At 34.0% G+C, this 15294-nt stretch overlaps 1 protein-coding gene across 1 annotated transcript in view; it reads left to right on the forward strand.

Annotated features, from left to right (window-relative positions):
* LOC138309365 (survival of motor neuron-related-splicing factor 30-like) overlaps positions 1-7656 on the forward strand; it is a 39435-nt gene extending 31779 nt beyond the window's left edge. The window contains exons 5-7 of the mRNA XM_069250544.1: positions 687-766; positions 4860-4986; positions 5838-7656. Coding sequence (XP_069106645.1) covers positions 687-766; positions 4860-4986; positions 5838-5984 — 354 coding nt within the window. The 3' untranslated portion in view covers positions 5985-7656. The remainder of the gene's footprint in view (positions 1-686; positions 767-4859; positions 4987-5837) is intronic.
* Positions 7657-15294: the final 7638 nt, after the last annotated feature.

Raw genomic sequence — 15294 nt, forward strand, 5'->3', positions numbered from 1 at the left:
ACAACTTTCAGTGTTTTATACGATATCAAGCGTACCATTGTCTTAATATCTTTAATATCTTTGTTATAGCTGATTCTAGTGATTGAAAAATGTCCGAACATTTCAAAGACAAAGAAAGTATTAAATTATTGTACCGGGTTTAACTTTTCTATCATATACAAATTAAAAGCAAGTGTCTTGTAACATGATCACTATATAAAATTATGTGGAGGTTTGGTACTGTATTATATTTGTTATGGAAAATGATTAGTAGAAAGTTCGTTGAATACATTGGTTTCTTAGTAAACAAACTAAAGTGGGTAAGGTACGATTACAGTCCATTAGTCCCACCTTCCTGTGATTGTGACATCATATTTTGGCAAAGTTTTTGTGATGCCACTATCACTGAAGGTGGATCTACTCAACAGTAAATCATACTTCACACACATCGTTTTGGAATCTCGAAACCCCGGTATTGATTTGTTAAGTTATAACGGGATCTGTGTGAGTAATAAACATGTAGCAAATCTTGAGATTGCTTTTAAGGTGATTGATATGAGTGATATTTGCTTTGGTATCATAAAGAAACCTTTCATTCAAAACTAGAGTTCAGTGATATCACAAATGTTTTACAATATACTAGACTATAAACAAATATCATAAATAAAATAAATGTTTTTAAAATGTTCAAATTGAATGGTTCACAGGTAAAATTCCTGAAACCCATCGATCCAGAGAAACATTATGCCTCCGGAGAAACAGCAGAAACTAAGAAGCCCCAGTCAAAGTAAGATATCACATTGTTTATTACAGTTACCTCCCTTGTGGAATCATTAATTATGAAGGAAATGTTTTTCTCCCACACTTCACAGGGATATCCCGTGGTTGCTAGGGAAAAGATATCTCTATCTTACACAGGGGGGTGTAAGACAGCTTACACACATTAGACAATAACATGACGTCATCAATATATGCACAGTAGCGGTGTCTTGCATTGTCGATGACGTCATCAATTTCGAAGCATTACGAGGTTCCTGTGATAATTGCGCGATGGAAAGCAAAGAAAATTTTATATTTTCCCTGTTAAGTAAGGGAGAAAAATAATCAAACATGGGCTTGTCAAGTGGACAGGGATATCTCAACCCATGTAAAATTCTTTTAGTCCATGAAAAGTATGACGTAAGCTCGCAAACTCATGACGTCACTGTCAATACCTGCCCAAAAGGGTAGATAACTCTGTGATATGCAAATACAGAATATTAGTACTGAAATGTATTAAATTCAAAGTCAGAGGAAAATTGTTGAAATATGGGTTAATGAATTCAATTGATAATACTTGAACATAAAGTTATCAAATAAGTCATCACAAGATGTACTTTGTAGGAATAAATAACAGTCAAACCTTAGGATCATCCAAGGGAAAAAGGAAAAGTGGACCTTAAAGCCAGGTGGTCTTTCTGCATAAGTCAAATTTTATTATAAATAGCCATTTGGGAACTTAAGAAAGTGGTTAAATAAGGAGGTAGTCTTTATACAAAGGTGGTTTTTATAGAGGTGTCTATACAGAGGTAGTCTTTATACAGGAGTGTCTATACAGAGGTGTCTATACAGAAGTAGTCTTTATACAGAGGTGTCTATACTTGCAGGTAGTCTTTATAGAGGTGTCTATACAGTTTTTATAGAGGTGTCTATACAGAGGTAGTCTTTATACAGGAGTGTCTATACAGAGGTGTCTATACAGAAGTAGTCTTTATACAGAGGTGTCTATACTTGCAGGTAGTCTTTATAGAGGTGTCTATACAAAGGTGTCTATACAGAGGTGTCTATACAGAGGTAGTCTTTATAAAGAGGTGTATATACAGAGGTAGTCTTTATACAGAGGTGTATATACAGAGATAGTCTTTATACAGAGGTGTCTATACAGAGGGGTCTATACAGAGGTAGTCTTTAGTGATCGCTAAGACAGTTTCACCCTAAATATAATCATCAGTATAAATAGAAAGCATTGATATTCTAGTTTAATTTTGTGTAAACAAACTGAACTCAAAAACAGATCCTTGAGCCAAAAACCTTCTCATAAGTTCAGTAAAGAGGTAAATTAAGTTTTGATCAAAGATGCTCCACCACCGACAGAACATAAAAGATACTCTTCACTTGAACAATAAATTGGTGTTTAATTATCTTTGTATATATATGTCTAATTAATACAAAAAATAATATAAAATGATTTGTTTTGCTTTTGGTGCATGCGCAATCAGTACTTCATTCCATATAGGATACAGTGCCACAGGACTTTTTCGGGATGCAATTTATTATTTTTAATATTTTTTATCTTGAAGTAAAATTAGAATCTCAAACATTTCAAAGGTGTTAATGCTGTAAAGTAATATCTCAAAGAATTCAGCATTTTTAAATATGAACATTTTCTCATCTTATCAACTCGAACATTTTATCACTTTATCAACATTGTGCATGAGTTTTCTCATGTGTTTTGCCAAAACTATTTTAATCTATGCAACCTTTTTTAGCTCACCTGGTCCGAAGGACCAAGGTGAGCTTATGCCATACCGTGGCGTCCGGCGTCCGTCGTCCGTCCGTCCGTCCGTCCGTCCGTCAACAATCGACTTCTTCTCCATAACCGCTGGTCGGATTTCAACAAAATTTGACTGGTAGCATCCTTATGGGCTACTAACTGAAAATTGTACAAATGATGGGGCTGACCCCCCAGGGGCCTGAGAGGCGGGCCAAAAGGGGTCAATTTGGCTATTTCCATATAAACGACTTCTTCTCTGAAACCAAGCATGGGATAGCACCCATAATGCAATGGTAGCATCCTTATAGGGTGGGGATTCAAAATTGTACAAATGATGGGGCTGACCCCCCGGGGGCCTGAGGGGCGGGGTCAAATGGGGTCAATTTGGCTATTTCCATATAAACGACTTCTTCTCTGAAACCAAGCATGGGATAGCACCCATAATGCAATGGTAGCATCCTTATAGGGTGGGGATTCAAAATTGTACAAATGATGGGGCTGACCCCCCGGGGGCCTGAGGGGCGGGGTCAAATGGGGTCAATTTGGCTATTTCCATATAAACGACTTCTTCTCTGAAACTAAGCATGAGATAGCACTCATAATGCAATGGTAGTATCGTTATAGGGTAGGGATTAAAAATTGTACAAATGATGTGGCTGACCCCCCGGGGGCCTGAGGGGCGGGGTCAAATGGGGTCAATTTGGCTATTTCCATATAAACGACTTCTTCTCTGAAACCAAGCATTGGATAGCACCCATAATGCAATGGTAGCATCCTTATAGGGTGGGGATTCAAAATTGTACAAATGATGGGGCTGACCCCCCGGGGGCCTGAGGGGCGGTGTCAAATGGGGTCAATTTGGCTATTTCCATATAAACGACTTCTTCTCTGAAACTAAGCATGAGATAGCACTCATAATGCAATGGTAGTATCTTTATAGGTTGGGGATTCAAAATTGTACAAATGATGTGGCTGACCCCCGGGGGGCCTGAGGGGCGGGGTCAAAAGGGTTCAATTTGGCTATTTCCATATAAACGACTTCTTCTCTGAAACCAAGCATGGGATAGCACCCATAATGCAATGATAGCATCCTTATAGGATGGGGATTCAAAATTGTACAAATGATGGGGGCTGACCCCCAGGGGGCCTGAGGGGCGGGGTCAAAAGGGGTCAATTTGGCTATTTCCATATAAACGACTTCTTCTCTGAAACTAAGCATGGTATAGCACCCATAATGCAATGGTAGCATCTTTATAGGGTGGGGATTCAAAATTGTGCAAATGATGGGGCTGACCCCCAGGGGGCCTGAGGGGCGGGGTCGAAAGTGGCCAATTTGGCTCTTTCCATATAAACGACTTCTTCTCTGAAACTAAGCACGGTATAGCACCCATAATACAATGGTAGTATCCTTATAGTGTGGGGATTCAAAATTGTGCAAATGATAGGGCTAACCCCCCGGGGGCCTGAGGGGCGGGGTCAAAAGTGGTCAATTTCCATATAAATGACTTTTTCTCTGCAACTTAACATGGGATTACGCTCATAATGCAATGGTTACATCCTTATAGGGTTTGGATTCAAAATTTTGCAAATGATGGGGCTGACCCCCCGGGGGCCTGAAGGGTGGGGTCAAAAGGGGTCAATTTAGCTATTTCCATATAAACGACTTCTTCTCTGCAACTAAGAATGGAAGAGCACTTATAATGCAATGGTAGCATCCTTATAGGGCTGGGATTTGAAATTGTACAAATGATAGGGCTGACCCCCGGGGCCTTAGACGGCAATAGATGCGAGGTCAAAAGGTCAATTAGGCTACTATTTTCATATAAATTACTTTGTCTCTGAACCTATGTATTGGATAGCATATTTGTATGGTATCAATAGCATCATTGTATGGTTGTGATTCAAAATTAAACTTTGGGAGTCAATTTGCTTATTTTTCTAATTGTCAGAGTCTTGTGATAATTACTAACAAAAAACCAGGTGAGCGATACAGGCCCTCTGGGCCTCTTGTTTTTATAAAATCAACATTTACATCTGTGTTTTATTTCTTACTTGCCTTTTTTCCTATCATGATCTTTTAGATGGAATCATTGTTTATATTCTGTCTGGATCACTGATATAAATGAATGACCTGTAGTTTGGCCCTAAAAGACCTTATTTGTTGATGGGCCCTAAAACTCAATCAAACAAACAAACAAATTGTAACTGAAGAAAAATATTAATTCGTCTGCACCAGTTTTTGACAAAGAAAATATACTGTTTGTCAGCGATGGAGCATCTTTAAAGGTCAAGGTTATTTTGAAAATTCTGGGTCAGATTATCACCACTGATTTCTGTTGTTTACTAGAAAGGACCTCATAGCTTCACAGCGAGAATACAAAAGAAAGAAGTCTCAGAAAAAAGCACAGCGTCTCAAACAAATGGAGGAGGAGCGAGAATCAGAGAAAAATAAATGGCTGGATTTCAACTCCAAGGTATAAAGGCTGGAATGATATAATTTCTTCAATTTGCTTAACATTTTCTGATGCCTTAACATTAAGTTCTACAATATCTGAAAAAGGTTGCTAAGATTTGTTTAACAAATGTTGAAAATTGGACAGATTTTGTTCAAGGTACATTAAACATATATCTTGGATCTTAGATGACTCTTCATTTTATGTGAGATTTTATGAAACTTAAAGTTTAAATTTTCACTAACCTACAAATCTAAGATACTTTTTATCACATAACTACAACAATTTACATAATCCAGCGGAGGCCACTATTTTGTCCCACCATCCTCAAAAAATCCTGATGTCACATTGTTTTTCCTGCCCGACACAGCCAACAATAATAGCTTCAGGTCATATTACAGTAGTGACATACGCAAATCATGAATTTTTCACTGGATATCAGGTGGATTATGTGATAAATATGTATATTTTAATTATCCCTCTCTATAAATCATATTTCTATTAGAAATCATGCTTTTCTGTAAATATGGAATCTTTTTATAAGATTGATTTTGTAATTTCTACCTATTATAAATGAATGTTTTGACAACTGTAAATGGTTCAGATCCATCTCCATTTCAATAAAATATAAAAAATATAATATTTTCAACTCTTAATAGGTTTTAAGCATATTACAATAATCTTGCATGACTATTGTGTGAATTATTCTCAGTCACCATTCACGTAGATTAACATTTCACATCTGTGTACATTTCAATGGTTACCATCATACTGTAATTACTCTGAAAGTCTGAATACTATTACAGACATCCTACCCTGTGTACATTACCATGGTAACCATTAAACTATAATTATTATGAATTCTATTACAGACATTTTCCAAGACAAACAAGGGGAAAGTAAAAAAGAGTATATTTGCGACGACAGAACACGTAAATGGCCGTGTGGGTGTTGGTACGTGTGGAGTCAGTGGTCGACCGATGACGTCCTTCACTCAACAGGAGAAGTGGAAAAAATAGTCTTAAATTTTATTTTTATGTAAATCCACAATAACAGTCACTTTATAGCATTTAAGAATGTATCTGGATGCAAAGTTAACTTGGTATTTACAAATGTTGAGGTAATTCCTTTTCAGCAAATGGTTTATATACCAAACCAAGTTGGTAACTTCAGCAGAACTTCTTCTGTCAGTCTATTGGAGATGTTGAGTTGTATAAAGTAATTTACTGACCAGCCATATTTTGGATGCTACAACAGGCAGAGCTGTGCTAATCTCAGCTGCAGTAAAACTATGAGCCATCTTGTGTTAATTGTTAACTGTCCATTTTGTTGTCTATAATCTTCTTTTAATAGGTTAAAACACAAAATTGGACTAGACAGTCGTAAAGATAAAGTTGTAAAGTTAGCTATCACTATTTACCATACCAATAGTTATTTACTGGAGTCAAAATTTCTACGTGACTGAGTTAAAACAAGAAAATAAAATTTTAGTGGTTTTAAATTTTAGCTGTCTGGCTTTTAAGGTATATATGAGTCAACCATTTCTCATTATTTTTGAAGATAAAATTTCTGTAATCATGAAAAAAAATATTGCAAAAATACCATCTCTAAAAAAAAAAAAAGCGGCTCTACAATTTCTGGCAGTGATCTTATATGGCTAGCTGAAGTGAATTCCCCACAGCTGTACTTCTGTATTAGAGTTATCTGCCTTTGTGGGTAGGTATGGATTGTGATGCCTTGTGTTTATAAGTGTAACATCTTACTGTTAGAGGAAATGATGCTAGTTCTGCTCACAAAACAATGACATCGCAATAGATACCTATCCTAATGGGAGGTAACTATATATCTGTAATATTCAAAAATGTAATTACAAAGTTGTGACTGATATTTTGGTGTCAGCGATGTGTAGCTTAGAATATCCCTAGAAGGCCCTAGGGAAGGTTGAGGGATTATTTCTCTCCAAATCAGGTTCAGACTCATTTTTACATTGCAATATTAAGATATTTTGTTCCAAATCATGTGTTGTTTTTAAAACAAACTTTGTGTCAAATATTGATAGCGTCCATGGTGACTCCATTTAATGATTTTCAGTAATTTGACCTTTGAACACTATTTGTTCAAAATATTGTATATTTGTAACACTAAGGTAACGAAAAGATATTTTGATGAAAATAGTGAGTTTTTTTTTTTTAGGTACATTTTGGGCTGAATAAAGGCCCTTCCCATAAAGAAATTTTGCTGTATTTTTTCAATTTTATGTAAATATATTTCTAAATAAAGAAAAACTATCTAAAATGTATATGTTCCAAGAAAGATCAATGTAGCGTTTTTCCAATTGAAAAGGTACAGGCCCCTAAATCTATTCGGTGAGAAAATAACCGCAATATTTATAGGAAATTCAGAAAAACAAAAAAAGTCTAAACAGATATTCTAAAAGAAAAGTTAGAATTTTTTGGAGGGGAGATTTAAAGCGTTCGATATGCTTTGAAAGAGGTTTATCATGAATTTTTGAATTGCCCAATATTTATTGTGCATTAGCTGTGTTTATAAATGTATTGTATGTGATTTAGCAGATTTTTGAAAGTTTTGAGAGATTATTTTGTGTTAGAGAAAGAGTTTAGAGTGATATTTGAGAGAATGAGATATCATTTACAATGTTTTGTACATAAATAAACTACAGTAAGAAGTATACCTACCTGTCAAGTGTTTTCCTTTGCTTAATTTTTGGCGAGGATCACCTCGCCATTGTGATCGTGGTTGCAAAATTCTCTTTCAGTCAATTTCCTCAATATGATTGGCTTAGAACTTGCTCGCAGATACTAGCGCTCCTAACGGCAGTGTATTCAACAACTTTGATTTTACCGGGAATTTTAAATAGCAAATTTTGAATATGAAAGTTACTGAAATAAGCGTATCTGTAATGTTGAAATAGGAGAAGTAGATAACTGCTTTCATATCCTTACCATATACACTATCCAAATGATCTTAGGTTGGAAAATTTTCACTTGAATTGTTTACAATGTATTTAGACTTTCCGTCCCGAAAATGTTGTTAACAATGCATGAAGACGTTTCGTCCCGAAAATGCTTCGCTTCGCCCCACGCGTTTTGTCCCTACTAGTGACAATTATCCCGCAACGGAAAAAATGAAATCAATGTTTCACCTCAAACATCAAAATTTTTACAATAATGATTTTTGTAATTTGAATCATATTAGTTCGGGAGCAAATAAATCTCAGGACGAAATGGAGATTTGTTTATCACGGCTGCGTTATGCCACATGTACGTGTAAATCCACAATGGAAGAAAGACAACTCTAAGAAAATTTAGGATAAACTTTGTAAACTGATCAAATAGCGCGTGAGAGACGATGAACATTTTCTAAATGTCCGAGCTGGCGTAATCTTCCAACTTACGGCAGTTAATAAGGTATGAATATTTACCACATCCATAATTATCGATAATTTTATAAGCACATGTATACATTATCAGATTATATATACATATTAAAGCACGTATAGAGGTTGTCACTAAAAACATTTTAGCCACTTTCATCACATGTAGGCCTACAGGAGCTTGACGTTCTGATAATATATATAACGTATTCAGTAAACTACGTAATTAACGAAGTATTTTTGGTCCGAATGACAAAAATCATACATAAAATGTTCGTATAACTCGAAGTGAGATTTTTTTGGACTACTTCATTTGTAAATCGATGAAAATGCCGATTTCTTTTTCATAATTCTTCCGTAGAACGGCACTTAAAAAGCTGTTTCAATCTACAACAAACGTGGAGAAAACGGTTAAATGTTTAGCAATTATCCTGAGTTATATTTTATCAACAATCATCAGAGATTAGTAATTAAAACTTACATAAACATACTCCCGATTCTCACTTGCATTGTGTGATCACTCGAGCGGAACTAATCTCTACCACCTGGCACAGTCTTACAAAGGGGTGTTCTCTTAACGCCAACATATTTATCAACAACAGGTAGGTGTTGTTTTAGGAAACAATCGGAAGGCAATTATATACTGTTTCATATAAGCTGTCTTTATTTTCACCTGTAAAGTCACTTGAGATTTACCTGTATTTCAATCAGTATCATAGGTAACATTGGTGGGTTTTGGATAAAAATTCCTTCAATATATTCCGTATTATATACAACGTAAATTATTAATCATTGATAATCAGTGCTTTAATATGCTAAGAATTAATATGGAGCTACATGTGGATTATTAAGAACGATGCATTTTGAGTTCCAGGTGAAATATTTTTTTACAAATCATATCTCAATTTTATCAGAAAAACAGGTTTCTTGATCAGTGTATATTCTAATGTAACAGTATTCTGTTTTGACATAGGAGTTCCAGTAGGGCTACATTCTTAGCCAACTTTCATTTCTTGTGACCGTGCATAGTTGCGCATGATTTCTCTTATCGCATAGACGTACACCGTGAAGTATTTGGTTAGAAAATGAGTGGAGAAAAACAATATCACAAAAGTTTAAATTAATATTGTCGGAAATTTTGACCTGTTGATTATAGTTTAAGTTGGTAATCTATTGAAGCCGACACAAACACACATTATGATGTTTTATAAACATTGGTAATAATATATCATTGGGGTTTAATGCTCTATATGTATTTTTGATACAAAATATTTTTAGAAGTCACTTAATAATGTAAAAATACTAAATGAAATGAGATTGAAGACTGTTACTTAGGGTCTTAACCATATTCATTTTAATACACATTATAGATGTTAATGTTGCAACACTGGCAAAATTATTTCAAGTCGAAATGTTGTAGGTCTTGTAATTCTCAAAATGTTGCAAACTTTTAGTGCTCAGAATACCAAATTAACAGTTTTCTATTTTTTTCTGTTTAAAGATTATATTACATATACCAATTTGTATCTAGTAACAATGTTTGACCGAAATTCAACCATAGGAAAGAAATTTATATGTTATTTCTAACATGCACAAAAATATATAATTTTACTGTGCTGTTAACGGACAACAGTTTAATTATTGGGTGCTCTTTTGTTATAATGATATACAAATGTACATGTACATTTCCATTATAATGTAACATCACGCTGATCTAGAAATACCATCTTAGGATAAGAAAGCAGGAAAATTATATAATTATGATAAATGATGCATCCTAATGCAACTTTCAAAATATATTGTATGTTCTGTTAACTTAAAAAGGTCAGTCAAGTACAAGTAAAATTTGGAAATCATATTTGACATAAATTCACTTACTCTTTGGTAGGTTATTAACGCAGATGTTACATGTACATGTACTAGATATGTATATAAGGTCACTTAACAGACATATATGGAAGACCTTGTGGAAATATATCACTTTTCAACAGGCAAAAGGCTTATATTATTTCAAACTTTTAATCAAATTAGTGTTACACTAAGTTGAAACTGGATAATTCCTTTTTGGATTTTTTCTTTGATATTACTGAATGGTAAAGTTACTTCCATGTGAAATAAGTTTCAAAGAATTTTGCTTGATTTTAGTATCAATCTATTGAAAATCTAATGAGATTTATACCAGAGATTTTAGATATATCAAGGAAATCTTTAAAATTCTTGAAATAAAATCATTGTGAATTTAATTTAATTTCATTCATAGATTCTATTGTTATATTTTCATAGATATTAACAGAAACATATATTATGTATATATGTATCTGATATTAAATATGAACACTTATTGAAATGAAAATTAATCAATATACACTTAGATAAGTATCAACACAGGTAACTTTTACAGGTAAATTTACCTGTGGCATTGGGTCTGCCTTTAGGAAAAAGACTATAACCACTGTCACAACAAACTACCCTACAGCTAAATCCAAAATGTTGGCGTTCAGAGATACACCCCTTACAAATGCAATCACACAAAAGCCTACACGATCACTGTTTTTAGTGCGATTACATCTTTGAGTATGAACAATACTAGTTCTTTGAACTTTTTACTCGGCAAAATAAACTTATCACCGTGCCCATGCACACATGCATATGCATATACTTATACTACTGTGTGCACATTATCAGATACATTATATGACAACTGCTGTATTACAATCAATTTATGAAGGACAAAACTCCAAAGAACAGAAAATAAATTTCAATAATATTTACTCTAAACTGGTATTGTTATTTATAAAAAAAATGTTTAATTATATGATATTAGCCTTTTCGGGAATTACTCTGTTAATACATTTATTGTTTTCTTATGTTTTACAGAATGTCTACATGCAAGTATCATTTCAATTGGAACCAGTCCAGGAGAAAAAATGTGTGAACAAAATGAAAGAAATCATTTTCAACTGTGGTAGCTTAATACTGTAATAGTTTTTGATATGAAAATAATTACTATCATCATATTCAAATTCCATATATATAATACATTTAATGTTGTAAACATATTTGATCCAAATAATTACCATCATCATCTTCATTCCATATATACAATACACATTAGTGTTGTGATTTGTGAATTTTACTTTAATATGCATATACTTGGTATTTGTTTATTTTCTATGACATCTACATGCTTGAAATAAAAAGAATAAATAAAACATTAAATTTATAACACAATATGACATTAGTTGTTAATATTTTTAGAAAACATATTAAGATTATTGTTAATAATACACTTATCATCATCTTCGGCATACTTTATTCAAAATAAATTAGATATTAATTTGCATAACACAGGTTGTCTTATGTTTTCCCTCCTTGACTATCAATCTTCTCTGATCACTCTGAAAATGGTGATTTTACCTTTTTCGGTCGCCACATGAACTGCCTTAAATCAATAATATCCAATGCAATGAGACAACTGCATTTATTATAACGCTGTAAGGCAATTCTGCAAGATCAGCTTACATTGTTAATTTACATTGAACATATACATGCACAGTATGGTACCTTATTTATATCTCCTTTCCTATTTTCAATATACCTTGATGACTTGGAATCTTATCTGGCGGAAAAAGAATGTTAATTGTCTGTCAACTACTGACAAATTATTTACAGATAATATTGAAATGTATCCCAAACTCTTATCATTTTATATGGCGATGATACTGTTCTACAACAAATGTTAAACGGATTTGAAATAATATTGCATTACATTATTGCATTATATGGAAATTATAGTCTAATATATCAGAAAGATAAAAGTTGTAATATTCTCAAAACGTAAATTGGCCCAACAACACCAGTTTACGTTATGGGATATAGAATTATTTTGATAAAAAGGGTATACATATCTATGTATATTTTTTAACATTAATGGTAGCGTTTTTAAAGAAAAGGAAAAAACTGCTGAACAAACAATTAAATCAGTGTCTACTATTTTTAAGAAACAAAGGAATGTATCCCTTCCTGTTGATTTTAAACTGAAAATATTTTAGTCACTTGTAATGCCAGTTTTATTATACTCATCAGAAGTATGGGGATTTGAAAATACAAATATTGTAGAAAAAAATCATTTGTAATTTCCTCAAGTTAAAAAAGTGTATAAAACAATTCATGGTTTATGGCGAGCTAACAAGATACCCAATTGATATTGGAATAAAATGTAGAATGATTACTTTTTGGCATAATGTATACTTAACATGAAAATAGACCAGACGTTTTTAGCTCGCCTATTCGAAGAATAGGGGGAGCTAATGTTGTCACCCCGGCGTCGCGCGTCAGCGTTGGCATCCCATTTCACGTTAAAGTTTTTGAGCAAGCTTCTGTTTCGTCAATTGTTTAAGCTTAAGTCATCATAAATGTTTCTGATTTTATTTTCCTAATGTGTATGGATGCTGAACGTGATAATACAACCAATTTTGGGCCCTTTAGGTTTTTTTTTTTTTTGAGTCTGTTAATTTGTCATATTTCACGTTAAAGTTTTTGAGCAAGTTTCTATTTTGTCTATTGTTTAAGCTTAAGTCATCATAAATGTTTATGATTTTATTTTCCTAATGTGTATGGATGCTGAACGTGATAATACAACCAATTTGGGGCCCTTTAGGTTTTTTTTAGTCTGTTAATTTGTCATATTTCCATGTTTAAATAGTAAATACTTGAACAACAACTTTTTCTGAATAGGCGAGATTTGCTGTTCTGCGACAGCTCGTGTTTAAATGGCTGTAAGATGTTTAAGATATTTTATCAGAGCTAGTTTAAATCATGTTTGGATATATCAATCAACTTGCTGTTTTACAAAAGACTAATTACAAAAACTTGTTAAAAGTAGACCAATTGACCAGTTTATTCAGAAATGGTATGACTATATTGATAAGTCTTCTTGAGGACTGACATATTCTATATTTAAGACATTTTGGCATAGAAAAATATGCCTCTTGTCTGTCTCTGCTGCAAAACAATACTTGTTAACTGATACTTTGGTCCCAGGAACTTAATGAGAATAGCAATTGAGAATGGACATTTTAATTGACATCAAATTAACAAGGAAAAGGTTAAAGATGCTATAAAGTCAGTTGGCATATAACACCATAGGAAATATTAGAATGGGCTCCTAAGAGTTTAGTACATGTTTCTTATTTAACACCTTGGTGTCCAAGGAATCCTCAAAAGTCCAAACTGGAAGGAACACTAGCAAACTTTATTTCTTATTGTCCAAAAAAATGTTGACTTTAGAAATATATCCTCCAATCATTGAGACCGAGCCATTTAGTACTTTAAGTACTTTGATTCAATTCCATCTTTACATTTTAAAGGGTTATCTGCGCTTGTTGTTAGTTATGTTTGCGAACACAACACATTTTACAGAGAAAATAGCTGGAGTTTTAAATATATCACTTTTGATACCTTCCCACAAGAATACCCCAACCAATGTGATGTGACAATTCATGGATATGGGCATTGCACTTGCCCGGTTCAGTAACTAGCTTTAGTGACTATGTGTAGTCGAGTGAAATCTCTGTTTGGTAGTTAAAAACAACATCAAGCGTGCCCTCTGCCCATTATGTACAGCCTTCCGTCAAATGATCTTTTACTGAGTATGCTTGCTCGATAGATCTCTGTTTGTGTTTTTGATGAGACATGTAAGTAAACTCATCGTCCCCTCCGCTACCTAGTAGTGAGTACCAGATTGGTTTGACTACATGTATAGAACAAGCTATTCTCAAGACAAAGAACACTGCATGTTGTATACAATACAGTGACTGATCCAGAGGGATTTTCGGGCTTCCCCACCACCCATCCTGGGAAAAAAAAAAATTCATTAAAAACTTTGCAATTTTATACCCCTGCAACATAGCTAGGGGAGTGGGGTATACTGTAATCAGGTTTTCCGTCTGTCTGTAGACACAACTTTGTCCAGTGAACTCCTCCTAAACTACAAGACAGATTTTGATCAAATGGTACACAGAGCCTTGAAATAAAGGGGAGTTGAGTAAAGATAGAGTGCTCTATTATCCCCTATTAATGGAGTTATTACTATTTGTGCAGCGGGGAGTATTAGTTGTCCACTCTGGCGACAGTTCTAGTTTTCACAATTTTCCTCAATTCCTACACTTTTGGAAACCCCCAACATAGCTCTCTGGGTCCGCCACTGACATGTTACAGTAATACTAATGTTGAGCCTTGGAACATAAACTCCTCAGATGTTTGTCGGACTCAAAGGGCCATTCTGATCTTCCAGAGTTACTTCCCTTCAGTATTGACGGACTTAAACGAAGGGAAGTAACACTATATAAGAATGCTGAAGGGCTAGACAGATTATGCCAAAGTGTGGCATCTATCAATATATCATATAAATAACTACTATATATGAATGACAAGAGTGGATTGCTATTGAATTTATGGAGTAAGGAAAGCATGATGATTGTGAAGTCATAAATGATCATCTCAGTTATGCCTATATCGGCCCCCTCCTGAGGGTCAGGGCTCAATAAGTAAATTTGTTCTCTACTAGTAAAGAACAAATTTACTTATTGAGCCCTGAAGTAGTGGAAATCTTACAAATTCTTCAGTCTGTAGTAAGAATAATGAAGGTTTAAGTTTATTTAGTATAATAAAAATTGAGAGGGGAATACTTTTGTATTGATTAACTTGGTCTGTGCCCCAGCGGACAGGAGGACTAATTTCATTAATTGTTGGTATGTACCCTGGCTAACTGTCAGTCTTACTGTTGATATGTAATCTGTGAAGCTGCTTGTAAATTTCAGTAAAATAAGAGAAAAATGTATATTTCTGGAGAAGAAATAGAACTCGTGTGAATTGCATTGATGGAACCAAATAATCATGCCATCGTGTTCAGTTGTGACTATGCCAGGTACTCC

This window comes from Argopecten irradians, chromosome 15 (genome assembly GCF_041381155.1).
Source record: "Argopecten irradians isolate NY chromosome 15, Ai_NY, whole genome shotgun sequence".
NCBI classification, from domain to species: Eukaryota; Metazoa; Mollusca; class Bivalvia; order Pectinida; family Pectinidae; genus Argopecten; species Argopecten irradians.